The following is a 27,729-nucleotide window of genomic DNA, read 5'->3' as shown; positions in this document are numbered from 1 at the left end:
GGGAAATGCAAATGAAAACCATGAGATAGCTCTTTATATCCATTAGGATGGCTATTAAAAACAATAGGGGTGCCAGGGTGGCTCAGTCAGTTAAGCGTCCAACTTTGGCTCAGGTCATGGTCTTGCGGTTTTTGAGTTTGAGCTCTGCGCTATTGATAGCTCAGAGCCTGGAGCCTGCTGAGGACTCTGTGTGTGTCTCTCTCTCTTCCCCACCCCTGCTCATGCTCTGTCTCTCTCTCAAAAATAAACATTAAAAAAATAAAAAAAATAAAAACAACGAAACCCAGAAAATAACGTGCTGACAAAGATGTGGAGAAACTGTAACACTTGTGTATATTGCTGGTGGGAATGTACAGTGGAATAGCTCTATGGAAAACAGTACGGCAGTTCCTAAAAAAATTAAACGTATAGAACTACCATACGATCCAGAATTCCATTTTGGGGTATATACCTGGAAGAAATAAAAGCAGACTCTAAACAATTATCTGTACGCTCATGTTTATAACAGCAATATGTTGGTGTAGGGAGAGGTGGGTGATGAATGCAGAATCAGTGCTCAATGTATAGAGTTTCAGTTGAGATGAAAAAGTTCTGAAGATGGGTGGTGGTGATGGTTGAACAACAATGTGAATATACTTGATTCAACAAAAGTACGTATTTAAAAATGGTTAAAACGCTAAATTTTATGTATACATTACTACAAAAAGTGGGGAAATGAACCATCCTGGAAGAAAGTTATTATCATTTCTACTTGGTATATAAGAAATGAGGATTTGTGAGACAATTTTAATGGTTGAAGACATTCAAATTCCAAGTTTCAGAAGCCACATCTAAAAATATAGTAAAGTAAACCCACCCAAAAGAAAAACCACAATGAAATGCCCACATCACACTCATTAGGATGGCTATAATCAAAAAGTCAGCTAAACTGTGCAGTTTTTCACAGGCACCAGGTCCTTCTGAAGTTAAAAATGAGTACTGTACCTTATCCATGTGAAATACTACACAATCAATCACATGGAATTAGGAGTGAATGAACCAAATTTTCTCTCCAGAGGAGTTAATTCTAGGTAGAACTCTGACCAGGGCCTAAGGTATAAATAAAAACATTAAACTTGGATGCAGTACTCCTGCTGATATTGGAGTTTTGATCCCAAACTACATTGTAGAGCTCCAAAGAATCTAAGTTATTTCCTTCTTTGTTTGTCCTCACAAAATATTACAAAGGGGGTAGAAAAGCAAAATTTCACATTTAAAATTACCCTTAAATGATCAAAACTCATAGAATAGTAATTACTGAAATTGAGGGAGCTTATTTTTAAAATAAATAAAGGGGGGGATACAAGGAACTTTCTACAGAAAACCGCAGATGAGCTTTCCGCCTCACTCCTATCTGCACGCATGTGTCTCCTTTTGGAAACAGCCTGTATTCTGTCTCTGCTGAATCGTTAATAATCACTGGGTGCCCCCAGAGGCTTGGGGTGTTTGTAACACCACATGAGATAACTGAGAAAGCCCATTAGAAACCATAGAGTGGTGATGATTTTTTTTTTAATGTTTATTCATTTTTGAGAGACAGAGAGAGACAGAGTATGAGCAGGGAAGGGGCAGAGAGAGAGGGAGACACAGAATCTGAAGCAGGCTCCAGACTCTGAGCTGTCAGCACAGAGCCCGATGTGGGGCTCGAACTCACAAACTGTGAGATCATGACCTGAACCGAAGTCGGACGCTCAACCGACTGAACCACCCAGGCGCCCCTGATGATTTTTTTTTAACACTTGGAATAAGGTGAACAGGGAAAGAGCACTGAATCCTTGGCTGTGCTTTGAGAATGGCTTACCTTCTTGACCTCCTCTTATGATTAGATTTTAGCTGAAGGCCAAGGCAGCAAGCTAAATGGGCAGTGAACTCCCCCCATCTAGGCTTTAGCCAGGATGTAACTTGTTCTCAGGATTTTGCAGTTCTTTGGGTACTGAATTATATCTGAGCACAAGCTAATGACTGAACCCTGACAGCAAGGTCCTGTTTGGCATCTGGCACTGGCATTACAAGGCATCAGAGAGAACTTAAGAGAGGCACAGTGGAGGAAATGGCTCCCAGGGTGGGAGCTTGAACTCACAACCTTGAGATCGAAGAACCACATGTCCTACCAACTGAGCCAACCAAATGCCCCTCTCTTTTTAGAAATCAGTTGGTCTGAGGCCACACAATGAATCAGAGGCAGAGCTGGGATTAGAACTCGGGTCTTCTGCCTTAGCACAGTGTCCCTTCCCCAACACCATGCTGTTTATTTTAGCTCTACTGTCAATATTTCAAAACAAATTTGTTTAAACTGATAGTTTGCTCCAACACAAAGTCCAAAAGCTAAGAAAACCCCCAAACAAGAATTGCATCATGAACAGGGTAATACCAAACCAACAACTCCACACAATAACCACCTACATCAAGTGAAAAGAGTCATAAAGGATACATAGCCTTGTCAGAGAGGTGGGGTTCTTTTTCCTCAGCTTTACTGAGATAGAATTCACATACCATAAGATTTTTCATTTTATACAATTTAGTGTTACTTAGTATATTCAGTTATATGACCATTACTATGTAATTTCAAAACATTTTCATCACCCCAAAAAGAAACTCTGTACCCAATAGCGAGTGTTCCCCATTCTTCATCCCGAACCCCCGCCAGCCCCTGGCAACCACTAATCTACTTTCTATTTGTATGCATGTGTCTGCTCTGGACATTTCATATAAATGGAAGCATAAAACATGTGGTCTTTTGTGACCAGCTTCTTTCAATTAGAATGTTTCCAAGGTTCATCCATGTTGGAACATATATCAGTAAATACTTCATTCCTTTTTATGGCTGAATAATATCTTATTGTATGGTATCATCGTCTTCTTTTTTAAGGTTGCTTTATTTATTTTTGAAAGAGAGTGGTAGAAAGTGACCAGAGGAGGGGCAGAGAGGGAGAGAGAGAGAATCCCAAGCAGCCTCCGTGCTGTCAGCACAGAGCCCGCTGCAGGTCCCAAACTCACAAAGTGAAATCATGACCTGAGCCGAAATCAAGAGTCAGACACTTAATTGACTGAGCCACCCAGGTGTCCTGGTAACATCTTTATCCATTCACCAGTGGATGAACATTTGGGTTATTTCCATCTTTTGTCTATTATGAGCATTGCTATGAATGTTCATGTACAATATTTTTTCTAGACATATTTTCAATTGTCTTGGGTAATTGTCTTGAGTGGAATTGCTGGGTCATAGGAACTGCCAGACTGTTCTGCAGGCAGCTGCACCACATTACATTTCTACCAGCAATGTACAGGTGTTCTAATTCTCCACATCCTCGTCGACACTTGTTACTGTCCATCCTCTCGATCACAGCCATTCTAGTTGGTTATGGCAGTCTTCATAACAAAAAGTGACAGTTAAAATCTTCTAGGCAAGCACATTCTCTGATCAAGCACATGACCCACTGAGCCCCACAGGTGGTAGAACAGGACATAATACTGATTGTACTACCCTATCCTACTGCTGTGGTGCCCTCCCTAACAATTAAGGGCAGTGGTTCTCAAAATGTAGTCCCAAGACCAGCAGCACCAGCATCATCTGGGAACAAGTTAGAAATGCAGAGTCTCAGACTCTGCCCCAGACCTACTGAGTCAGAGACTCTAGGGTGAGACACAGCTTCCTGTGAGTCTAGTGATCCTGACACCTGTTCAAGTTCAAGGGAAAGCAGCATCTGCTGCAGGGCATCTTTGTCCCTCAATGTCAGCTTTAACCATCTTATTAGTGATGATTAATACACACCAAATCCATTATCCCCTACAAAGGAAGATGACAGTGATGAAGAAAGAACTTTCTAAAGGATTCCATCATGCAACTCAAGTGGAAGGATTTGACACTTTCCAGTAATGAGTGACACTGTTGATGTAAACTGTTCACAATAATTTATTTTGGACACAGAAAACCTAGCTGGAAGATAAATAGGAATTTCACAAACACCATCCAAGGCAGTAACATAAATACAATTTCCCTCATACTTGCTGTTCTAAATATTCCTTGTCCATTCAAAATTTCAAAGAGCAAGCTATCATAGTTCTCCTTTAGATTTTTGGAAAGAGGATGGCACAAGAGCTTCACATTCATTAAAGTAAACACTTAAACAATCATTTAAAACAGTAAAGATGGCCTCATCAACACCATGTGATGTTGACAGGCCACAAATACTCCCATGACCCTGGTAATGTTGACTATTATCTAAAAAAATGAGGAAAAAAACTTCTTTGGAAAACCACTGTACATTTCTTTCATATCCTGCCATTTATGGATCTTTTCTTTATATGTTTCTTACAAGTTTACAAATTCAGTAATTAGGGTAGGTGAAGCCCCTATGTGGTGACATTTTTGTTACCTCCTTCAGATATGGCTAGATCCACTGCTTCTCAAGTTCAGTAGGAGTGATCAGTGTGAGAAGGTGAGTCATCTTCCCAGGTCCCACCAAGGGATAAGCAACGCTCACACATGCATGTGGATGTGGATACAGAGGAAGAACCACACACTGAACAGCAAAAAACTCACCATTAGAGTAAGAATTGCTATAATGATTCCATTTGTTCTTTGAAACCCATTCTTCACTGACTGAATGGTTTTCATAGCATTTCTCTTGTCTGGGACATCACAGTTTCTCTGAGCAGATTCAAAACCTTCTCATAAGTGTCTAGAATTTCCCGAGCAGTGGGTCTTTCTGCAGGAGTCTGGCTCTTACACGCCTTATGAATATCAAACAAATGAAATCGGACCATATCACTTCCTTCAACGTGCCCCAAAAGGAAACTAGAGACATCTGGAATCTTCCAGATGTCGATCTTCTCATCATATGAGGGCATGAGATCATCGTCAAAAGGCGTGTCTTCTCCATAGGGCCACAGCTGCTCTGGAGCCACAAAGTCCCCGTGAAGCTCCCTGTGGCCACACTTCACAAACGTCCTTGAGCTGTGGTTCACCAGGGGCAAGGCGTCCAGGTCGTTTACCACAATGCTGAAGTTGCTCGTCAGCAGATACTGGGACAAGGTCTTGGGCAGGTCACTGGAATCGCACATGACCAGGGTGCCCAGGGGGCTGTGGTGCAGGTAGTGGATGATGGCCACGTAATTCATGGCCAGCTGCAGCCTGTGCTGCCACGTGTTCACACTGTGGTACTTGGAAAGGTTGAGCGTTTCTTCCAGATTGCTCAAGGAACCTAAGGGGTGATATTCGGTAAGAATAGTGTTGTCCTCCTCACAGTATCCAAGCAAGGTGACAACATGTTTACTCTGCAGGGTTTTCAGCATCCGCAGCCCATGCAGGAAATCATCTTTCATCTCCAGACTGGTGAGCCGTGAGAGCGCGACTTTGCGTTCCTTCCACTCAGACAGAAAGACCTGAAACCAAGCCAGAGACAATCAAACCTGAAACCGTCACCTGTGTTAGTGAGCAGGAAACCAACCCCACAGGTGCAGAGAAGGTAGAAACTAGGCAGACAAACCCAGTCCTAGAGTGGCTCTGAGCCTGGTCACAAAGACTCACTGCTGAGCAAACACAGGCACCCAGTGCAGAAGGCCTAGGGCGGGCCCAGGAGGGACTCTGCTTAGGGTGCTGAGCGCCATCTGGAGAGGGTGTTGGAAGGTTCCCGGGAGTTGGGCTGAAGGATGACTGGGGCTTGCAGGGTGGATGTGGAGAATGGGAAGTGCACTCCCAGAAGAGGGGGCTGCTGTATAAAGGCACGGAGTGGCAAATGACCAGGTCCAAATTCCTGCAGCAGAAAGGGCTGAGGATGGGGAGGACCAGGGGAGAAGACTGGAAAAGTGAGTGGGGAGTCCACCTGGCCAGCACCTCACGCATCACAATATTACTTGTTCATTTTTCAAGGTAGTATAGCAAACCACAGAAACAGTTTTAGGTAAGGAAAACAATTTTACATGGCGTGTGGTTTTGTGTTACTTCAACTGTAACAACAGAAGCTGAAACACCCGCAGACACTAGAGCTGCCCATCCTGGTGTGGCCAACAGGGGAACAAACGCACAGGAAGCCTCGGTTCTCCATTTTATTAGCCAGGAAAGGCTTGTGGGAAGTACTGTCATTAAGAACCTCTGATCTTCTGCTTAAATCCCCAAAGGGAAGGCAGAAGCCTGCACAAGAGAAAACGGGCTCAGAAGTGGGGAGATGGCTGCCCCAGGCTGCTTCTGCTGCTAGCAGGCTGTTTCTCTGTGCTTCTACTTACTCTTTAAAACAAAGCTTATGGTTTTCGAAACCAATCTGGAGCATGATTTATCAAGTGCCTTTAACATCAAATCTAAACTCTATCTAAGGAAGTAATCGGAGATAGAACAAATCTCTAGGAATAAAAATCTGGCACTACTTATAAAAGTATAAACTGGAACTTATCCGTCCATCAAAAAATGGGGAGTAGTTCAGTAATGGTAGACCACTCAAAAGAAGACGATGGGGTCAGCAAAATGCACATATTGAGAGAGTTTTCACAGATAAAAGTAATGTCACAAATGAAAAAGGATACAAAATTTCATTTATGTTGTTCTAACTGCATAGAACAAGTCAAAATTACATGGAAATCAAAGGAAATAGGCTGTTTCAGTTCTCTTCACATGCTAAGATCCTGGGCGATTTTTTTCCTTTATGAGTCACAGTATTTTCCAACTTTTCTAGAATGAATATACATGACTTTCATATTTAACAACATTTTTAAAAAGAACTCAAAAATATATCAAATGGAGGTGAGTTAGAGACCTGTGAAGATTTCTTTGGGATCTGAAAAGAGAGGTTCATTAATGGAAAAACCCAGGTACCGACAGTTGACCCTTAGTATTTACAGAGAAATCTTTCAGGGCGCCTGGGTGGCTCAGTCAGTTAAGCGCCCTACTATTGATCAGCACAGGTAATGATCTCACGGTTTGAGAGTTCAAGCCTGCATCGGGCTCTGCACTGACAGCACAGAGCCTACCTGGGATTCTCTCTCTCTCAAAATAAATAAAACTTAAAAAATAAATAAATAAAAAGAAATCTTTCAAGACCTTTTCAAAAACTCAAAATTGAGAAATTTCACTATGGATCACAATTTTTATTATTTCTTCTTCTTATTATTATTTTTAACATTTATTCATCTCTGAGAGACAGAGAGAGAACAGAGAGTGTGTGGAAGAAGGGAAGGGGGGAGGGAGACACAGAATCCAAAGCAGGCTCCAGGCTCCAAGCTGTCAGCACAGAGCCCAACACAGGGCTCGAACTCACAGACCACGAGATCATGACCTGAGCTGAAGTTGGACGCTTAACCGACTGAGTTACCCAGATGCCCCCATAGTTTTTTTTTTTTTTTTTTTTTTTTAATGTTCATTTATTTCTGGGAAAGAAAGACAGTGTTGAGTGGGGAAGAAGCAGAGAAAGAGGGGGACAGAAGATCCGAAGTGGGCTCTATGCTGACAGCAGAGAGCCTGATGCCAGGCTGGAACCTGCAAACTACAAGATCATGCCCTGAGCCACAGCTGGACACTTAACTGACTGAGGCACCCAGGTGCCCCTGGATCATAATTTCTATTAAAAAGCCATTTTACTTGTATACCGAAAACTAGTATAACACCGTATGTTAACTATATTTGAATTTTTCAAAAGCCATTTTGCTCTGGCTGCTAAATTCACTAAAAGTTTCATGAATACATATATTTATTCATATATATATTTTATTCGTATATATATTTTTTGACATGGAACACATTCTCTCCATAGACCTGCATCAACACTGAACTCAACACTTGACTCCAATATAAAAATCTTATTTTTTGTTGAGGGCCTTCAGTTCCTTAGACCTATCTCCTCATGGTGACCACCAACTCCAGCAGACGCCTTGGTATCCTAGGCTCATTTTTCACATAAAAACAGTGATCACTTTAGGGAAGCTGCTACAATTTATTCATACATTATTCAATAATAAATGGTAGGGTGCTTGGGTGGCTCAGTCAGTTGAGTGTCCAACTTCAGCTTAGGTCATGATCTCACAGTTCATGAGTTTGAGCCCCACAATGGGCTCTGTGCTGACAGTTCAGAGCCTGGAGCCTGCTTTGGATTCTGTGTCTCCCTCTCTCTCTGCCCCTACCCTGCTCATGCTCTCTCTCAAAAATAAACATTAAATAAGTAAATAACTAAATGTTGGAAGAAGTTCAACCACAGGCCTTATGACTTCCTCCTAAACCCTTGTTTACATTGAATTTTTGTGCCTCAGATAAATGAAAGTCTTTGGAATCACTCACAAATATCTGAAACCTTCCAAGTTAAATATCCACAGGTCAGGGATCGTTTAAGAATCATTTCTTAGCAGGGCGCCTGGGTGGCTCACTCGGTTGACTGCCGACTTCGGCCTAGGTCATAATCTTGCAGTTCATGGGTTGGAGCCCTGTGTCAGGCTCTGTGCTGACAGCTTGGAGCCTGGAGCCTGCTTCAGATTCTGCGTCTCCCTCTCTTTCTCTCTGCCTGTTCCCCCCTTTGTGCTGTTTCTCTCTCTCAAAAATAAATAAACACTAAAAAAATTTTATATAAAAAAAATCATTTCTTAGCAATAGCTAATTGAGTTGCTTTATTACACTTTCTAAAATTCTCTTATTTAGAGAGGGCAGTTTTACCTTTTTTTTAAATTATAAAATTAATCAAGAATACTCTTCTTGGTAAAAATTCAAAAACAGAAGGAGATTTCCTTCCCCTACTTTTACTCACCCAAAGTTAACTTGTTAACTGTAACCTCACAGCCATTTCTTTATGTGTGTATACGTGTTAATGCATACTTTATAAATAGCATTTGAGTTTACAGTGACATAAGAGTATAACATACATGTCATATTGCAACTTGTTTTTTTTTTTTCACATAACTAATACCTTACACTTTCCTGTATATATATTCTTTCTAAAGGTCATTTTTTTTTTTAATGTTTATTTCTGAGAGAGAGAGAGAGGGACAGAGCATGAGAAGGGGAGGGACAGAGAAAAGAGAGAGACACAGATGATGAAGTAGGCTCCAGACTCTGAGCTGTTAGCACAGAGCCCAACATGGGGCTCAAACTCACAAACCATGAGATCATGACCTGAACCAAAGTCAGACACTTATCTGACAGAGCCACCCAGGTTCCCCTAAAGGTCATTCTTTTTAAAGCTGCACAATATTTCATAGTATTGGTACACTACCTATGCTAGTATATTTTCAGTGAGATTTTTCAAATGATCATTTCTTTAAAACTAAAGTGTAATATAATAAAGACTCATGAAATCTGTAATGGACGTAGTCAGATGAATTAGTTCCTTCTTCCATGCAGCTCTATAATCTTTAACATGGTTTTATGTGATCTATTTTAAAGACTTGATGGGCATTTAAATTATTTCCCTTTTTTTCTTATTAACAACAATTCTACAATAAATAGCCCTATATTCATAACTCTGTGCATGTCTCAAGCATTTCTATAAGCTGGGTAAGTAGACAGGTGACTGAATGAGGAATGTGGATGGCCAACACGACCCTCCAAAGTCTGTGCCAGCAGGCACTCTCGTCGTGTATGAGTGAATCTTAGGTTCTACAGCCTTAATCACACTAGATATTATCAATCTTGCTAACATGTACCAATCTGAAAAATGAAAAACATTTTACTGTCCCAATTTATATCTCCCTGATTACTAATGAGACTGAGCACTTTTTAATCATTGTTGACATTTCTGTAGGTCTTCTGCAGAAAGTATGTTCATTGTCCTATATCCAATTTTCTATGGGGTTGTTTTGTGCTTATTAATTTCTAGGAGCTCTTTATATATTATCCATGTGATCCTTTATTACAAATTTAAAGGATAAATTTTAGAAAATAATTAGTTTACTTTATGCAGTCTTTTGTAGTAAAAAAATAACTATTGTGTCTTCGTAAATTTAACAAATATTTGTGTTAATAAAAAAACTGATATAAATCCCTGCCTCTATGAAATTCACATTCTAATGTAGGAGGCAGACAATAAAGAAAATAAACAGGACAAGTATAAAGTATACTGGAGGGTAAAATGTGCTCTGAAGAAAAATTAAGCAGGGAAGGGTTTTCAATTTTAAATAGGGTTAAAGAAGCTCTCACTGGGGTGACATTTGAGCAAGAACCTGAAGGAGGTAGAGGCATGAGCCATGTGCTATCTGGGGTAACCATGGGCCAGACAGAAAGAACAGCAAAGGCAAAAGCCCTGGGGTGGCAGCATGCCCACAGGCTGCCATATCAACAAGGCCAGAGTGGCTGGAGAGGAATAAGCAAAGGGGAACGGAGTAGGAATAAGGTTGGAAAAGGGTGCAGACCTCATAAAACCCTTAAGTTGGTGAAAGGACTCTGGCTTTTACTTGAATGAGAAAGAGAGCCATTGGAGAATTCTGAGCAGAGGAGAGATGCTACTTAGAATTTAATGGCAGTATTCTGGTTGTGAAAGGCTGAGAGAGGGACAAGTGTGGAAGCACAGAACCCACTTGAGAGCCTACTGAAATAATCCAGGTACAAGATGATGGTGGCTTGAATGGGGGGAGGGAGACAGGCAGAGAAGTCTGAGGACTGGCCAAATTCTGGATCTCTTCTGAGTGCAGAGACAATAACTTGCAGATGGACTAAACATGGATGTGAGAGAAAGAAACACATGAAGGATGCTTCTTCCCAGGTGTGTGTCCTGAGCAACTGGGCTAACGGAGTTGTCATTCACCACACTGGGGAAGAATAAAGGAAAAGCAGGCTGGGGGGATGGTCTGGGGCACAGTCAATGTGAGAAGCCTTTCTAACATCCAAGTGGAGATAGATGTGGGGTAGGCAGCTGTATAGAAAAATCTAGAGAGTTCAGGGCAGAGGTCTTTGTGCAGATAAATGTAAGAGGCTCGATGAAGTCATTCAGGGACTGAACATAGAGGAAGAAGGATCCAAGGTTAAGGGGGATGAGGAGGTGGACCCTGCAAAAGGGACTGAGAAGTGGACACTGTTATTTCATACTTTTAAGTATACAATTCATGTAACATCTGTTTTTCAGCCTGAAGTATTAAAAATAGATCACATAACATCCTTCTAAATGTTACAGAAAACTAGAGGACTACAGAGTAATTTTAAGAGAATCAAATTCTTTCTTCTAAAAGGATCCAACCCAAATTTTATGGCTTTTTAATGTATTATATTTTTAAAATTTATTTTGAAAGAGAGAATGAGTCAGGGAGGAGCAGAGAGAGAGAGAAAGAGAGACAGAATCCCAAGCAGGCTCTACGCTGTCAGAACCCATGAGATCATGACCTGAGCTGAAATCAAGCATTGGACACTTAACCGAGTCACCCAGGCATCCCTGTACTATATTTTTAATTTTAAAGGAAAAACATGCAGCTGTAAAGACTCTAACAGTGATCTGTGATCTCATAAAGTCAACATCATGGGCTGGGCACATGGAATGATACATGAGGTTATACCACCTTCTGTTCACCCCTGTTCAAAACAGGGTGTGACCTGAATCATGCTTTGGTTATCCACAGCAATATGGCAGGACCTTCTGCCTTCTGGAAGAATTGGTTCCACTGTAATCTTTCTTCTCTCTCACGAGTACTGTTGCACCAAATCTGTTTCAGAAAATGCGCAGGCCCTTAAGATGTGGGTATTTCTGTCTTTGAGATGGCTGACAGAGTATGTATCTCATTCTTTTAATGTAATCTTGGGTTTAAAAATCAAAAATGCAGGCACTGGATGGCTCAGTTGGTTAAACACTCGATTCTTGATTTCAGTTCAGGTCATGATCTTATGGTTCGTGAGTTCAAGCCCTGCCCAGGGCTCTGTGCTAACAGCATGGAGCCTGCTGGAGATTCTCTGTCTCCCCCTCTGCCCTTCATAGAGCACACTTGCACACTCTCTCTCAAAAATAAAATATGTCTTAAAATTTATTTAAAAATAAGCAAACAAATAAATAAAAATCTAGAAGGAAGAGGTGCCTGGGTGGCTCAGTTGGTTGAGTGTCCGACTCTTGATTTCGGCTCAGGTCATGCCCTCAGGTTGTAGGATCGAGCCCCATGTCAGGCTCTGTGTTCATCATGAAGCCTGCTTAAGATTCTCTCTCTCTCTCTCTCTCTCTCTCTCTCTCTCTCTTTCTCTCTCTCTCTCTCTCTCCCTCTGCCCCCTCTCCACAACTCATGTTTTCTTTCTCTCGTAAATTAAAAAAAAAAAAAATCTAAAAGGGATAGTATGGTAACTGTACTAGAATTAAAATTAAAAACTTAATTGAAGGGGGGCCTGTGTCCAACTCTTGATTTCAGCTCAGATCATGATCCCAGGGTCATAGGATCAAGCTCCAAGTTGGGCTCTGCACTGAGCGTGGAGCCTGTTTGCGATTCTCTCTCTTGAGATCTCTCTCTGTCTCTGTCTCTCCCTCCCTCTGCCTCTCTCCCCTGCTTCTGGGCTCTCTCTTTCTCTCTCAAATAAAAATTTTAAAAAATTTAATAAAAAAGTAAAAACTTAAAAAATACACATGAAATAAAATTTACTAAAAAAAAAAAAAAAAATCTAAAAGAGATGAATCTCTCACTGTTATCTCCAGAGAATAAGATCAGAGATGGGGAATCCAAGAGGTAGAAGGGAAATTTACTTTATGTTTCACCTCCTTCTGAATATTTGAATGTACTGCTTTTATAATTAAAGAAAAGCAGAAAAGAAAAAGCAACAAGTCAATCTGCCTTTCAGGGGCAAAGTTGCACACTGCTCCAGGCAATCCCAAACACAAACCAAAAACACAGTCTGGGGAAAGACAGGGTTGGCTGCATGTCTGTATAATGAGGAAACCATCAAAGCAAAACCAGTGTTTTATTTTATGAGGAATCAGCTAAAGAGCCTTTGTCTTCTAGCTCCTAAAATGTGTTCTATAAAGCAAGCCCTGCGCTAGAGGCAGAGGACACACCTTCATGCCCACAGGGAGCTTACGTTTACGAGACAACAAAATGGAAGCCAGATGAGTAATGCGGGGGGGGGGGGGGGGGGGGGGGGGAGTTTGAAGATGGGTGTTGGGAACCCCTCTTGAGAAGTGACCCCTGTGTGACCCAGAAGCTGAGAACTGGATGATGGAGGGGGAGCTTACTGTGTCTGACATAGAGGAAGGCACTGCAGAGGCCCTGAGATGAAAAAGGGCATGTTTGATCAAGGGACAAAAGAAAGGGCAAAGGTGACTGTAAGGCAGGGTGAGGGACCCATCTGGGGTGAGTTTAGGAGGTGAGCTGGGTCCAGATGAGGAAGAAGGTGGCAGGTTGTGGTAAGAGGTGCGGCTTTTCCCCCTAAGGGGAAAGGGAAGCCCTGCAAGTGTAGCATGATCTGAGCTGTGTTTAGAAGACAACTATGCCTGCCACCTGGGTGGCTCAGTCGTTAGGCACACAGTGGAGCCCCACTCTGGGTGAGCTTGAGCCCTGCGTGGGGTGAACAACAGCACCACTTCGGGCAAAACACAAGCCCCACTTCAGGTGAGCCCTGCTTCTCTCTCCCTCTCTCTCTCTCTCTCTCTGCTCCTCACTCACTTGCATCACTCTCTTTCTCAAAAAAAGGAAGACAAGTATGCTTGGGGCATCATGACTGGCAAAAGCAGGTCGGGCCAAGGCAACAACTAATGGTGACAGCTAGAATGGGTCAGGGGCCAGGGAGATCATCAAACAAGTTTGGGGCCTGTTTTGAAAATATAACTGATGGAACTTGCTCTTGGCTTAGTTGAGGGGGAGTGATGGAGAGGATCCAAGATGACTTCCAGGTTTGGGCTCCAGCAAGGAGGTGGGAAGGAAGTGGTGGTGTTGACCTACATAGGGGAGGCTGGGAGAGCGGGACTCAGAGGGGAAATTATCAAGAGTTCCATCCTCAGGACACTTAGATGCTCAACAGACCACCAAGCAGAGATATCAAATAAATAAGTAGTTGGATATACAAATGTGGCTTAGGGAGAGCTACAGGCTAGAGACAAAAATTTGGGAGTCCCAAGAACACAAAATGTCTTTAAGCAATGGCACTAGATTCAATCACTTAAGAGTATATCTAAAGAAGGCAAAAGAAGAGGATCCAGGAAGCAACTAAGAGGAAAGATGTTTGTTAACCTCAGCACTACAGACAGTTGGGCCAGGTAATTAATTATTTGTTAGGGTGAGGCTGTGCATTGTGGAAAGTTTAGCAGCCTCCCTGGCCTCTACCCGCTGGATGCCAGGAGCACCACTCCCCCTTTCTCCCAGGATGTGACAACCACAAACGTGTCTCTACCTGTTGCCTAATGTCCCCTGGAGGAACAAAATCGCTTCTGATTGAGAACCAGGGGGCAAGACAGGGAACAGAAACCAGCAAAGGGAAGTCATTAGGAATGGCCAGTGAGAGAGCAGGAAAACCATGAAGAGGTGGTAGCACAGACAGCCAGGGTTGCAAGGACAGAGGAGTCAACTGGATCAAAGGCTGCAGAAAAAATAAAGCAAGAGAAGACAGAGAAATGTCCAACCTGGGGTTTGCAGGTGTCGGGATAAGGGCAGTTCCCTGGAGAAGGGGTGTTTGGAAGCCATCCTGGCAGAGGACAAGAAGAGAAGTGGGCCCAGAGCTCTAGCACTTTCGCTACAGAGGAAGGAGAGCATGCACAGCGCTTCCGAGGAACAGGGAATCTGGGAAAGCGATTTCCATTGCCAAAGCGTGCGTGTCTGTAGGCCAGCCAGGATGACCCTCAGAGTGGAGAAGACTGAGGGAGCAGGAAAGAGTGGAGAGCTCCAGTGAAGAACGTCATGAGAAGTCACGAGAAGTCACAACACCTGAGCTGGAGGGCTTACAGGTCTGGTGGCAGAGGATGAAGGAATTCCCTTTGGGAAGATTCTGTTTTCATAACTCATGCAGCAAGATCATTAGTTGAGGTAGGGGAAGGAAAAGTTGCCGAGGGAACAGAGTAGGGCTGCTGGGCTGTGCTGACTGCACGGCTGAGGTTTGTGGTCATGCATTAAATCCCAAGGCTGTGCGACTTTGTCCAGGGCAACTGCTCAGATGCAGGTGCACAGCTGGGGTCACCGGGTTTGGGACTCTCCCACCGGGCACAACGGAGAGAGAGGTGGATGGGCTGTTGCATGAGTCTGCATGAGAGTGACACTGAGGGTAACAGCCACAGAGGCTCTGCTGCTGGGTGACATAGGGGAGTGAAGACAGAAAGTGAAACTGTCATGGGATCAACACCCTGGAGGTCCTGATGATACTGAAGAATTACTGAAGCAAGGGTGCTAGGAGAGGAGGAGGAGGTCAACGAGCACGATGCAAGAACTCTGGTTACAGAAATTCCTATTGAGAAGCTTACGCCTCCCAGCTTGGGGTGTCAGTGAGGAGGGGAGCCCACATGGAGAGGAGCTGGTAGCAGCAATGGGAAACACATTAGTGCAAGGAGTCGTTCAATTCAGTGCCCCTGTGGTGGCAGTGAAAGGCTGACCTGTGCTGGAACTTGTAAAGACCCTGGGGTTGAAGGGCACAAGACAGACAAGACTCTTCACTGATGGAGCTAACATCCAGCGCACAAAATACTTTTGCCCTGAGGGCAAATTTCAGCCAAAGACACACAAAAACAATGTAATTGCCTTTCAGTCATACCTCATTTTTTTTTTTTAATGTTTATTTACTTTGAGAGAGAGAGAGAACACAAGCTGGGGAGGGGCAGAGAGAAAGGGAGAGAGAGAATCCCAAGCAGGCTCTGCGCTGTCAGCACAGAGCCCCACACGGGGCTCAAACCCACAAACTGAGATGATGACCTAAGCCGAAATAAAGAGTTGGACGCTTAACTGACTGAGCCACCCAGGTGCCCCCATCATACTTCACTTTAATAAACAAAACTGCATTAATCAGAGTTACTGTCCTTATTATTAAACCCCATACTTGGATGGGCATGATTTGTAGAGGTTCCCTAAACTCCAATCCATCCTCAAACGATTTGCCACCATCAAAGCTACCTACCCAGAAATATATCCTTCAAGGCCAAGAGGAATTCTGAAAAAGATACAAAAAATGGTCTGAGCAGTAACATGGAAACAAGTGGGCAGCCAGCCCCTCAAAGTCACCTCTTTGAAGGAGACAGAAATCAACTGGCTGTAAGTCCTCTTCTCTACACACATCCCTCCCTGGTGGTTTCTTCACATCCTTTCAGCACCATCCCAAATTTATATTCCCAACCCCTGCCCCTGACCCAAATGCGAGACTTGTTCTTCCAACCATCTGTGTCTCCACGTGGGCATCTAGAGGGCCTTAACATGTTCACCTCATGCACACAGAAACTCTGTTCTTCCGGCCCTCCCCTTTCAGGTAATGGTAACCCTATTCTTCCTGTTGCCTGAGCCAAGATCCTTGTCATGTGCTATGAAGACAGAGCAGGGCAAGGGAAGAGGGCCAGAGGCTCGTTACTCTGGGTGTTCAGAATGATCTGAGAGTGAGCTGTATGGATATTTGAGGAAAACGTGTCCCAGTAAGAAAGGTGGGTACCAGCAGAGGCCCCAAGACAGAACATGCCTGGTTGTTTGGAGACCAGGAATGAGCCAGTGTGAGCAGAACACAGGATGAGAAGGGAGATAGCACACAAAGTCCCCCTCTCTTACACTCCACAACTGATCTACTGGGAAATCCTACTGGCTCTACTTTTCAAACATGACCAGAATCCACAGATTTTTCACTACATTCACTGCTAACACCCTTGTCAAGCGGTGACATCTCTCCCCTGCAAGACCTAGCCAATCTTCCACCCTAGCCCACACCTCGGTCTCTTCTGTACTCACGTGTGAAAGTGTGCATGCACACGCATGCACGCACACACACACACACACACCACCTTGTCCCTCTATTCAAACTGCTCCAACGGTCCCCCCAGTCCCACCAAACCCTATGTACCCCAGACATCAGCTGGCAGGCTGTGTCCGACTTCAGCTCAGGTCATGATCTCATAGTTTGTGAGTTCAGGCCCCATGTCGAGCTCTGTGCTGAGAGCTCAGAGCCTGGAGCCTGCTTTGGATTCTGTGTCTCCTTCTCGCTCTGCCCCTTCCCCGCTCATGCACGTGCTCTTTCTCTTTCTCTCAAAAATAAATAAACATTAAAAACAAACAAAAAAAAATTTTTTTTAATAAAAAAACTTTAGGGGTACCTTGCTGGCTCAGTTGGTTAAGTGTCTGACTCTTGATCTCAGCTCAAGTCATGATCTCATGGTTCTTGAGTTCAAGCCCCGTGTGGGGCTCCACAATGAGCATGGAGCCCACTTGGGAATCTTTCTCTCCCTCTCTCTCTGCCCCGCCCCTGCTCTCTTGCTCTCTCTCTCAAAATAAATAAACTTAAAAAAAATAAACAAAAAAATTTTAAAACATCAATACCATGAGAGTTTGAAAAGTAGAATGAAAAAAATTGCTCATAATCCTTCACTATAGCACAATTTCTGTAATTTCTATATTTTCTACATAAATACATTAATTTTGCAGTTGAAAATCATGTATTGTGCAATTTTGCATGTTGCATTTTTTTACTTCTCATCATATGTTTTTTTCACACGAGATTCCTAACTACACTTAATGGCTGCAGAACATTCTATCAAGTAGATGGACCATAATTAACTAGTCCCTTACATTTATTATTTCTGGTTTTCTATTGCTATAAATAACAAAGCAAAATCTCCTTTATGCATTTAGCTTTTTTCCTTCCAATGGATTATTTGGATAAAGTCCCAGATGCAAGATCACTGGGCCAAAGGTATTTTGATGGCTCTTAACACATCGTGCCAAGCTGCTATCCCGAAACACCACCCCAATAACACTCAGCTGTAACCCAGAACTCACTCTCTTCACAGCTCCTTCTCCAACACGCTTCAACTGCCTCACTTCGGTCCTCAGCTCCTCGCAGGACAGCCACGGTGAACAGTTTTTCATCTGTCCCATTCTGAAGTGTCCGTGGGGACAGTGAGCAGAGCTGGGAGCAGAGCGTGGACGGGAGATGAAAAACCAATCAAGGCAGAAGTAGAGGAGCGTGTTCATGAGGGCCATGGAGAAGAGCAGCCCCACAGCTGGGGGCACTGCTCTGTGGGGGGCACCTTTTCTGCTGTCCTGGGCTTTCTTTTCCATACTGTTATCCCCTGTAATTTCCTGAATTATAAAATGAAACAAGAAATAATACCAGTCAATTTTTACGTCCATTAAGGTGTTTGGGTGACAAGGGGTTAAGGACAACACAGCTTCTCATGCCTCTTATGCCCAAGGATCTTGCATGCTTTATCATCTTTGTGAGGATTAAAGAAGGTACAGAATGCTCAATGTCAGCTGTTTTCAAGATCACTGTCTTTTTATTACAAACTAATGTCTGGGTTCATCCACTCTAGATTCAACTAAAAGGAAGGTGTCTTTGTTTCTCCCACGGCAATTTGCACTAAATAGATATTTAATGAATAATTGGTAAAATGAAAGAAAACTGCTTTTGTTAGTCTAGCGGGGCCAGGGCAGAAGATGGACAAAGGAGAGGAGCCAGAGAGGAGATGGGGTAGGGTAGGGGTAGGGGTAGGGGCTGGATGCTGAGGGTCTCCTGAACCCAGCTAAGGAGCTGGGATATTCCCTGGAAGGTGCTAGAAAGCTCCTTAAATTTTTTTTAAGGATTTTTTTTAAATTAAAGTTTATTTATTTGTGAGAGAGAGCGAGGGAGGGGCGGAAAGAGAGAGAATCCCAAGCAGGTTCCACGCTGTCAGTGCAGAGCCAGACACGGGGCTCAAACTCACAAACCATAAGATCATGACCTGAGCCAAAACCAAGAGTCGGATGCTTAAATGAGTGAGCCACCCAGGTGTCCCGCTCCCTAGCGTCTTTAACAAGCAAGGCTAGGTGTGAAAGATGTGTTTGGGGTGGAACAGATGGAGGCTGGGAGACCAGGTAAAAGGCTCTGGCAGTGCTGCGGGGTAAGAGCTGATGAGCACACGAGCTGGAATGATGGTGGTGATCCTTGCACGAAGTAACTGCCAGGAAGGCTGGACACTCACCAATTCAGCTCTAGCATCAGAGCCGGTGTGAGGCCCGCAGTGGAGCATTACTGCCTAGTTGTTGGATGGCAGAGGGGTTGGCAAGGGAGAGAGATGGAAGGACCCTGGACATCAGATGCTTGACACTCAAGAATGCTTGAGGCAGAAGCTGTTTCAGAATCAGAGCGGAAGCATGTCAGTACTCTGACACAGGAGATGGCCATAACAGTGTGCTCGCTTAATATCAGTACTGGGAAAGGGGTACCTGGGTGGCTCAGTTGGTAGAGCGTCCAACTTCAGCTCAGGTCATGATCTCATGGTTTGTGAGTTCGGGCCCCATGTCAGGCTCTGTGTTGAGAGCTCAGAGCCTGGAGCCTGCTTCGGATTCTGTGTCTCCCTCCCTCTCTGCCCCTCCCCAGCTCATGTTCTGTCTGTCTGTCTCTCTCTCAAAAATAAATAAACTTTAAAAAAAAATCAGTACTGGGATGCATGGGGAACACTAGTGACAGAATTGACTCTGTGCTTCCTGTGTCTGAAATGACTGTGACATGAACAGTTACCTTCCACGAGCGTCTTCCTTCTCCCAGCTCAGGTCTCCACCCAGACACCTGGGTCACTCAGCATTCTGGTTGGCCCCAGGCACTGGTTTGAAAATACTCTGTCACAAAGTACCAAAAAAGGAGGTTTGCTGAATAAAAACTGCAACTCTGCACATAAACAAATGGCAATAATTCAAATCATCCACCTTCTCCAGGGGCCCTCCTAGGGTCCGGGTATCCCTCAGGCCCTTGAACTCCAGGATGGAGTGGGAGCCGTGGGAAATCCTGCGACAGCCTGGCTTCCATCGTGAAGCCCTGCCAGCTGGTGTGAGCTCAGAGTCCTGCATCTGGTTCCAATAATCCACTCCCTTTACTCCATCACTAAATTCCAGCCCTCTCATTCACTCAACATGTATTAAGCCGTTTCCATAAGCTCAACTCTAGGCACTGGGGATCTGTGAGTAAATAAAACAGATGTGGTTCTTATCTTCTTGGACCTTAGGGGGAAGCCAGTGGAGAAGGCAGACAATAAACAAGTAAACAAAAAAGCTTCTCAGATATTGTGATAAGCTTTCAAGGACAGAGAATAACAGAAGAAATTCCCTGGATGATGCCGGGCCAGAAGACCTCTCTGAGGATTCACACTGAGAACAGAAGCTTGAGAGGGGACAGCTCTTTCATACCTTCTCCTGGAGAAAGTAAAATCCACTTGCCATTCATAGAGCTGGGACACCAGACATGGATCAAGCCAACTACAAAATTCATAGAAAGCAGCATTTCTCCTAAGGACACACTACAGGTATAAAGTATCAACAACTCCCTTCTTTGAATGAAGACTGCTTTCTTACTCACTGAGAAACTCTGCTCTCTAAAGTCCACACTATCAAAAATTTTGCCAAAGTCCTACCAAGAACAGGGAAATGTCCCACTCTTGCCTGGAGAAGCTAAGTCTCTCTGATACAGAGAAGCCACCTCTGCTTCCAACTGGGTGCAGAACTGCACATGAGCAGTTTCTGGAGAAGGCATTCAACATCTGTGTGAACCCTGTGGTCTCCCAGGAACCAGACTCTGGGGTCCACTTTGCAGTCCGGACCAGATCTTGACATCTTTACAGGCAGCCCTGCTTAACTTTGAGTCCATCAAAACATTATTTCCTTTAAATTTTGCCTAAACTCCACCCACCCCCCACATTCTAAATTTTTTTTTTTTACATTTTTTAAAATTTATTTTTGATAGAGACAGAGCACAATTGGGGGAGGGACAGAGAGAGACGGAGACGCAGAATCCGATGCAGGCTCCAGGCTCCGAGCTGTCAGCACAGAGCCTGACGCGGGCTCGAACTCACAAACTGCGAGATCATGACCCGAGCCGAAGTCAGACGCTTAACTGACTGAGCCACCCAGGCGCCTCACCCCCAAAATTCTATAAAAATAACTCTCTTTTCCTGTGATTGAGATGCCATGTTCCACTGCTCCACAGTCACATCCACTGAAATGGGTCAATACACCTGACAAGTTCATTTCTATGGCCTCAGCCCTTTCTCTTCTTTCTCTTGACTGCTCAGTGGCATCTGGAATGGCTGATCACTCTCTCCTTCTTGAAATGCCTTTATTATTTGGTTCCCAGGAAGGTGCACTCTGGGGGCTCCTTTTGCCTCTGACTCTAAGCTGCTGTAGTGCTCAGGGCTCAGACAGACCTCTCCCTCAAGCTCTGTGACCTCATCCAGACTCTGGCTCTCTGTCCCCACCTGCTGACAGCTCCCAGTTGTAAAGCCCTAGTCCCAGCCTCCTCAGAACACCACCCTTGGCTCCTTGACATCACTTAAACATCTGACAGACAATTCAAAAATAATATTTCTTCTCAACAATAAAAAGATAAATGACTCAATTTAGAAATGGGCAAAGGACTTGAACAGACATTTATCCAAAGGAGATATCAGATGGCAAATAGGCACACAAAAGGATGCTCAACTGTAACAGTCCTCAGGAAAATGCAAGTCAAAACCACAATGAGACCCACCTCATATCCACTAGAATGGCTGTCATCAAAGAGACAAGAACAAGTGCAGAGGAGGCTGTGAGAAAATAGGAGCCCTCCTACAGTGATGGTGGCAATATAAAATGATGCAGCCACTGTGGAAAATAGTCTGGAAGTTCCTCGAAAGGTTAAACACAGAGTTCCCCATGCAAATCTGCTGCTCGGTATATGCCCAAAAGAACTGAAAACATACGTTTATACCAACACTTGTAGGTGAATGTTCACGGCAGCATTATTCATAACAGCCAAACAGTGGAAATAACCCAAAGTCCCTCATGATAAATGGACAAATAAAAAATCTGATATATCCAAACATGGAATAGGATTCACCCACAAAAAGAAATCAAGCACTAATACATGCTGCAACATGGATAAAACTGGAAAACTTTATCCTAAATGAAACATGCAGACACAAAAGATCACATATCATAGGATTCTACTGATATGAAATATCTAGAACAGGCACATCCATATACAGAAAGTGGATTAGTGACTGCTAGGGGCTGAGTTAAAGGGGAAGGGGAATGGCTGCTAATGGGCACTGGATTACTTTTGTGGATGAAAATGTTGTGGAATTAGTGGTGATGGTCGCAAAACCTTGTGAATATACTAAAAATCACTGAACCATACACTTTAAAAAGCAAACTTTAGGGGCGGTTGGGTGGTTCAGTTGATTAAACGTCCAACTTTGGCTCAGGTCATGATCTCACAAGTCCATAGGTTCGAGCCCCACGTCAGGCTCTGTGCTGATGGCTCAGAGCCTGGAGTTGGCTTCAGATTCTGCGTCTCCCTCTCTCTCTGCCCCTCCCCACACTCATGCTCTCTCTTCCAAAAATAAAGATTTAAAAATAAAAATAAATTAATTAATTAAAAACAACTTATGGCATATGAATTATATTTTTCTTTTTTTTTTTATTTTTTTTATTTTTTTTTACGTTTATTTTTTATTTTATTATTTTTTTTTTAATTTTTTTCAACGTTTATTTATTTTTGGGACAGAGAGAGACAGAGCATGAACGGGGGAGGGACAGAGAGAGAGGGAGACACAGAATCGGAAACATGCTCCAGGCTCTGAGCCATCAGCCCAGAGCCTGACGCGGGGCTCGAACTCACGGACCGTGAGATCGTGACCTGGCTGAAGTCGGACGCTTAACCGACTGCGCCACCCAGGCGCCCCTTTTTTACGTTTATTTTTGAGACAGAGAGAGACAGAGCATGAACAGGGGAGGGGCAGACAGAGAGGGAGACACAGAACCGGAAGCAGGCTCCAGACTCTGAGCCATCAGCCCAGAGCCCGACGCGGGGCTCGAAATCACGGTCTGTGAGATCGTGACCTGAGCTGAGGTCGGACGCTTAACCAACTGAGCCACCCAGGCGCCCCTGGCATATGAATTATATTTCAACTTAAAAAGATAACAAAACGGGGCGCCTGGGTAGCTCAGTCGGTTAAGGGTCTGACTGCAGCTCAGGTCATGATCTCTCCGTTCATGATATTGAGCCCCACATCAGTTTCAGATCCTCTGTCTCCCTCTCTCTCTGCCCCTCCCCTGCTTGCACTCTCTCAAAAATAAACATTAAAAAAATAATAATTTATTAAAAAAAAAAAAGATAACAGAAATACTTCCCAAACTCAATGTCTGCTCTTTCCCCACAAATCCGTTGTTTCCAGCGGTCAGAATCTCAGTAAATGACAACTTTATTCTTCCAGTGACCCAGCCCAGTGAGGCTGCATGTCAAGGGTCAGCACAGCAACACTGCTTCCTCTAAGCAAAAAATCTTAGAAGTAGGGGACTCTTCTACCACCCAGTGTAGTTCTTTCTAATTAATAATAATTTTAAAAAATGCTGCTTTGCATGTCCTGGTTGTCACTAAGAGGTGTCCAGTAAACACCGGCTCTACTGAATTGCTCCAGCCTCAAATCTCTTTCTTTTCTTGAAACAATGCCACCTGCTCAACCTGCCCTCAGTCTTTCCAGCTACACCCATCAGTGTTCTAATGGATGTTCGCTTACCTTTCTCTTAAAGACTCCAGGCCCGCATCTTTCTCCCTGGCCCATTCCCGCCTGTCTTCATGGATTTCAACTGGAACTATGACGACTTTGACCACTCAGGCCTCACAGTCTCTTGAGCTTCTTCCACCAGTACCTGATTCTCACAAGGTGCTCTTAAAGAAATGGATAAAACAGCTGCCATCTCTCTTTTACAATATTCAAAAAATGACCAAGTGTGTCTTAACTTAGACCTTAGGTCAAGAATCAGCACTTTTTTCTATAAAAGGCCACACAGTAAATATTTAGGTTTAGGAGCCAAAAGTTGAAATCCAGTGACAACGGCATCACATGACTTATGACCCACCAAGCAGCAGTGTAAAGTGATAAGAGGCCACAAGCTCTGTATCATGCCATTCAACTCTGTCACCAGGGTGTGAAAGCAGCCTGCAACAGTACATAAACAAATGAGTGTGGCTGTGTTTGAATAAAACTTCATTTATGGACAATGAAGTTTGAATTTCATGTAGTTTTCATATAGTTGTGTCACAAAAGATTATTCCTCTTTTGACCTTTCCCCCCAACATTTTTAGGTAAAAAGCATTCTTAGCTTGCAGGTCATACAAATACAAGTGGCAAGCAGAAGCTGGCTGGGCCCTACCCTAGCTGACACTATTCCTCTGGGTCTGTCACAGACCATCTTTCCATCCTACACATTCCCTCCACGTAATCTCATTCACAGACATGGTGATGCCGTTGGTTGCCAAGTCTCCACTGTGGCCTAGGTCTTTCTCCTACACTTCACTCAGCTGGCTCCTCAAGGCCGGGGATGTCCATAACTGAGCTATCTCTTTCTTGTCACCAGCATGCCCCTCCTCCAGGATTCCCTTACAGTGCCAGACACATAATCCACCTACTTGCTCCAGTCACAAAGCAAGTGACTTGGTCCCCTCTTTCCCTGACCTCTAAATCAACCAGTCACCACGTACAGTCAGTTCTATCACCCAAACCTCTCTCAAATCCCTTCTTATTACCGCCACCCTGGTCTAAGCCTCTAGTATCTCTTACCTGGGCTTCTGCCAACAGTTTTCTACATGGACTCCCACTTCTTTCTCTTTTCCAGTCCATTTTCCAAACAGCAAACAGGATTTTTTCTTTCCTGAAATGTTTAAAGCATCAAAAATCTAAAAAATAATATCATGAACACCCATCAAGCTTTGTCAAGTAACAGTGCATCATATTTTTTTTTGAAGATCTTTTAAAAAGAAATACAGTTGAGGCCTCTTTGGACCCCTCCCAGTCCTATTCTTCTCCCTCCCAAGAAGTAATCACCATCCACAAGTTGATGTACATCAGAGTTCTCAAACTCTGGTCCCAGGACCTGCAGCAGCATCACCTAGAAATGTGAGTCCTTGAGTCCTCACTCCAGACCGATTGCATCAGAAACTGAAGTGAAGCCCAGAAATCTGTGTTTTAACAAGTCTTCCAGGTGATTCAGAGGCATGCTCGAGTCCAAGAACCACTGACATATATAATTCCCACACATGCTTTTTATTTTCACCACCAGTGTGCCTATAAACAATAACATAATATATGGATGTTTTCACGAGCTTCATACAAGTAGTATTGTACTGTATATACCCTTTGCAACTTGCTCTTTTAAAAGCTCAATATTAAGTTTATGAGGTTTATCCACACAGACACATGAAGCTCGAGTTTGGCACATTGAACTCCACAACTAGCAAAGCAAGTGTTGTACACACTCCTGCATGTGCGGAAGTTTCTTGCTGGTATACACAGGGCGGTCTTTCTAAAGCACAAATCTGATCACCCCTTGCTTAAAACCATCTAACAGTCCTCCTCTGTCCTCATGATAAAGTCCAAACTCCTATAAGGTCCCCTGAGATCCAGCCTGTCTGCCTTTCCAGACCCCTCCTTGCACCCCACATTCCAGGCCCTGAGCTTTCCTCCACCCTTGAAGGCGCCCCTCTTGAGAAGTCCAGGCTCCAGTACGTGGGTTCCTTTTTCCTCAACTGTGAGCTCCCGGAGGACTATCTGCCTGCTTTGCACACCCCTGTATCCTCAGCAGTTGGAAAATAGCCAAGAACTCAGTAAAAATGCACTGACTACCTGATCACCCAGGATTCCTTGTCTTCACAGCCTCACACACTGACTCCTCTTTGCTTTCTCAGTCCCACCAAATCTGCTCTTCATCTCTTCTTGTGCCTGTCCTCTGATGCTCTCATCCAGCACCAACTCCAATTTGAACTCACCATCTTTTTAATTCGCAAACCCCCTTGCCGACAACCTTCCACTGATTCCACCTCACCACTGGTAGTAGATTCAGTTGTATAGGGCCTGAAGCTTATACCATATTTTTTCTTTTGGAGGCATACCACTTTCTTCACTTCCATACAAAGGGTGCCAACATCAGGTACAAATTCTGTAGAAATTCATATTTTCTAATCTACCTTAGATCACCATTACCCAGTTACCATTTAATGCATTTCTTATGGGCCCTGCAGTTAGTTATATGCTTCAATAGTCTTTCAATTATCCCTAAGTCCTCACATCCACTTCCGAATGCTCAAAAAAAGACTCATCCAAAAACTCAACTTTTACACAATGTCAACCTCACACTAATTCTGTGAGGCATATATAATTGTTACTATTCCCATTTAACAGATAAGAGAACTGAGTCAGAGGAGAAGTGACTTAGCCAAGGTCACTAAACTGTACATGGAGGAGCCAAGTTTTCCAGCCTCACATTCTTCCCCTAAATCCTTCAACCTTCAGGTGTTGAAGGTTCAGGAATTGAACATAGCATGGTCACTGCAGGGGTTGAGGGTGGATGCTGTGAAGCTGCCTATCCATCTCCCTCCTTTTTTTTTTTTTTAATATTCTAGTATTTTTTTAAACTTTTTTTTTTTTTTTGGAGAGAGAGAGAGAGAGAGAGAGAGATGGGGGGAGGGGCAGAGAAAGGGAGAGAGAGAATCCTAAGCAGGCTCCTGCTGTCCGTGCAGAGCCCAATGCGGGGCCCAAACCCGCGAACGGAGAGAGCATGACCCCAGCCAAAATCAAGAGACTGACTTAACAGACTGAGTCACCCAGGTGCCCCAAGACTGCCCATTTCTTAAAGAAAGCTTTAGCCCACCCCAACACCTGATGGGCCTTTTTTCTTTGAAAGGAGTATTTCTGGAGTAGGCTGCCAAGGGCTGTGGATAGGCTGTATGGCTGAAGGAATTTTGTCCTGAAATAAGCAAAATGACACTGAAAGTTGCTGCTGGTTTTGCAAGTTAGGGAACAAAGATTGTGGGGCCGGCTGGGTAAGAGAAATTCAGTCAATGTTTAGACACAAAGGATTTCTGACATTGATAGGAAAAAGCTGGTAACAAAAAACTGGAAACCACTGCTCTACAATCACAGCTTATTTAAAAGAAGGCAATGGAACAAAATTAATTTTTACCAATTGATTGAATACTTAATTCAACCAGAGGAAAAACGAATTGGCGTTACCCAAAAAAATTGAGACTAGAATCTCAGTTTGCCGGTAGAACACGAGGCACATTAAAATAATTATTTTAAATGTTCCGGATGCTTTCTTAACCTAAAGGTGCTACAGCCAAGGTAAAGGATGGAGAAGACAATACTAACAAAAGGGCTGGGCCGGCCTTTAAAAACCGGGCGGCACTGGACTATACCCTTAACACGGAGCCCCGCCCCCAGGGAGTGGCGGCACGAAAGACCCCAGGCAGCACAGGAGCCCGCAAGCTGGAGCCCAAGCCCGACCCGGGCGGAGGCGTCCGTCACGTAAAGGTGCCACTTTCGGCCGCAGGGTAGTCGCTCGCTGCTGGGGCCGCGGCCGCCGCCGGCCAAGGGCAGGCCCCGCAGGAAGCTCTTCTGCCCTCCGCGCCTGCCCGCCCCGCAGCCCCATGTCTCTCTAGGGTCCGAGCGGGACGCCGCACCCGGGTCTGTGGCTTCCCCGCGCTCTCCCGCCCGCCTCTCCGTCTCCCCACCTCCCGCTTGCTGCGCCTACCTGCGGCCCCCACTCCGGCACGCGGCCTCCTGCGCCGGCGCGGCCGGAAACCAGAGGGGGCAGAGAGAGCGCGAGGCTGCCCCCTGGCGTCCGCCTCCCGCCGCG

The 27,729-nt window shown here is 44.2% G+C and overlaps 1 protein-coding gene across 10 annotated transcripts; it reads right to left on the bottom strand.

Annotated features, from left to right (window-relative positions):
- Positions 1–3,932: 3,932 nt before the first annotated feature.
- On the bottom strand, positions 3,933–27,729 carry POMK (protein O-mannose kinase). 10 transcript variants are annotated; one of them, XM_060653410.2, is made up of 7 exons: positions 27,625–27,704; positions 24,657–24,747; positions 23,613–23,764; positions 20,248–20,316; positions 19,586–19,683; positions 17,863–18,165; positions 3,933–5,424 (listed from the first exon to the last, which is right to left on the bottom strand). In XM_060653410.2, the coding sequence occupies exons 6-7, from the start codon at positions 18,142–18,144 to the stop codon at positions 4,654–4,656; spliced, it is 1,053 nt and encodes a 350-aa protein (XP_060509393.2). In that variant the 5' UTR covers positions 18,145–18,165; positions 19,586–19,683; positions 20,248–20,316; positions 23,613–23,764; positions 24,657–24,747; positions 27,625–27,704; the 3' UTR covers positions 3,933–4,653. The 10 variants fall into 10 exon arrangements, with proteins under 10 accessions (XP_060509393.2, XP_060509388.2, XP_060509384.2 ...); XM_060653405.2 differs by lacking the exon at positions 27,625–27,704 and adding an exon at positions 26,743–27,590; XM_060653401.2 differs by lacking the exons at positions 20,248–20,316; positions 23,613–23,764 and adding an exon at positions 26,743–26,838 and having other exon boundaries at positions 27,625–27,729.

Source organism: Panthera onca, chromosome B1 (assembly GCF_046562875.1).
Source record: "Panthera onca isolate mPanOnc1 chromosome B1, mPanOnc1 haplotype 2, whole genome shotgun sequence".
Classification (NCBI taxonomy): Eukaryota; Metazoa; Chordata; class Mammalia; order Carnivora; family Felidae; genus Panthera; species Panthera onca.
Note: the sequence above shows the minus strand (reverse complement) of the source record. Positions and strands in the feature narration are given on the sequence as shown.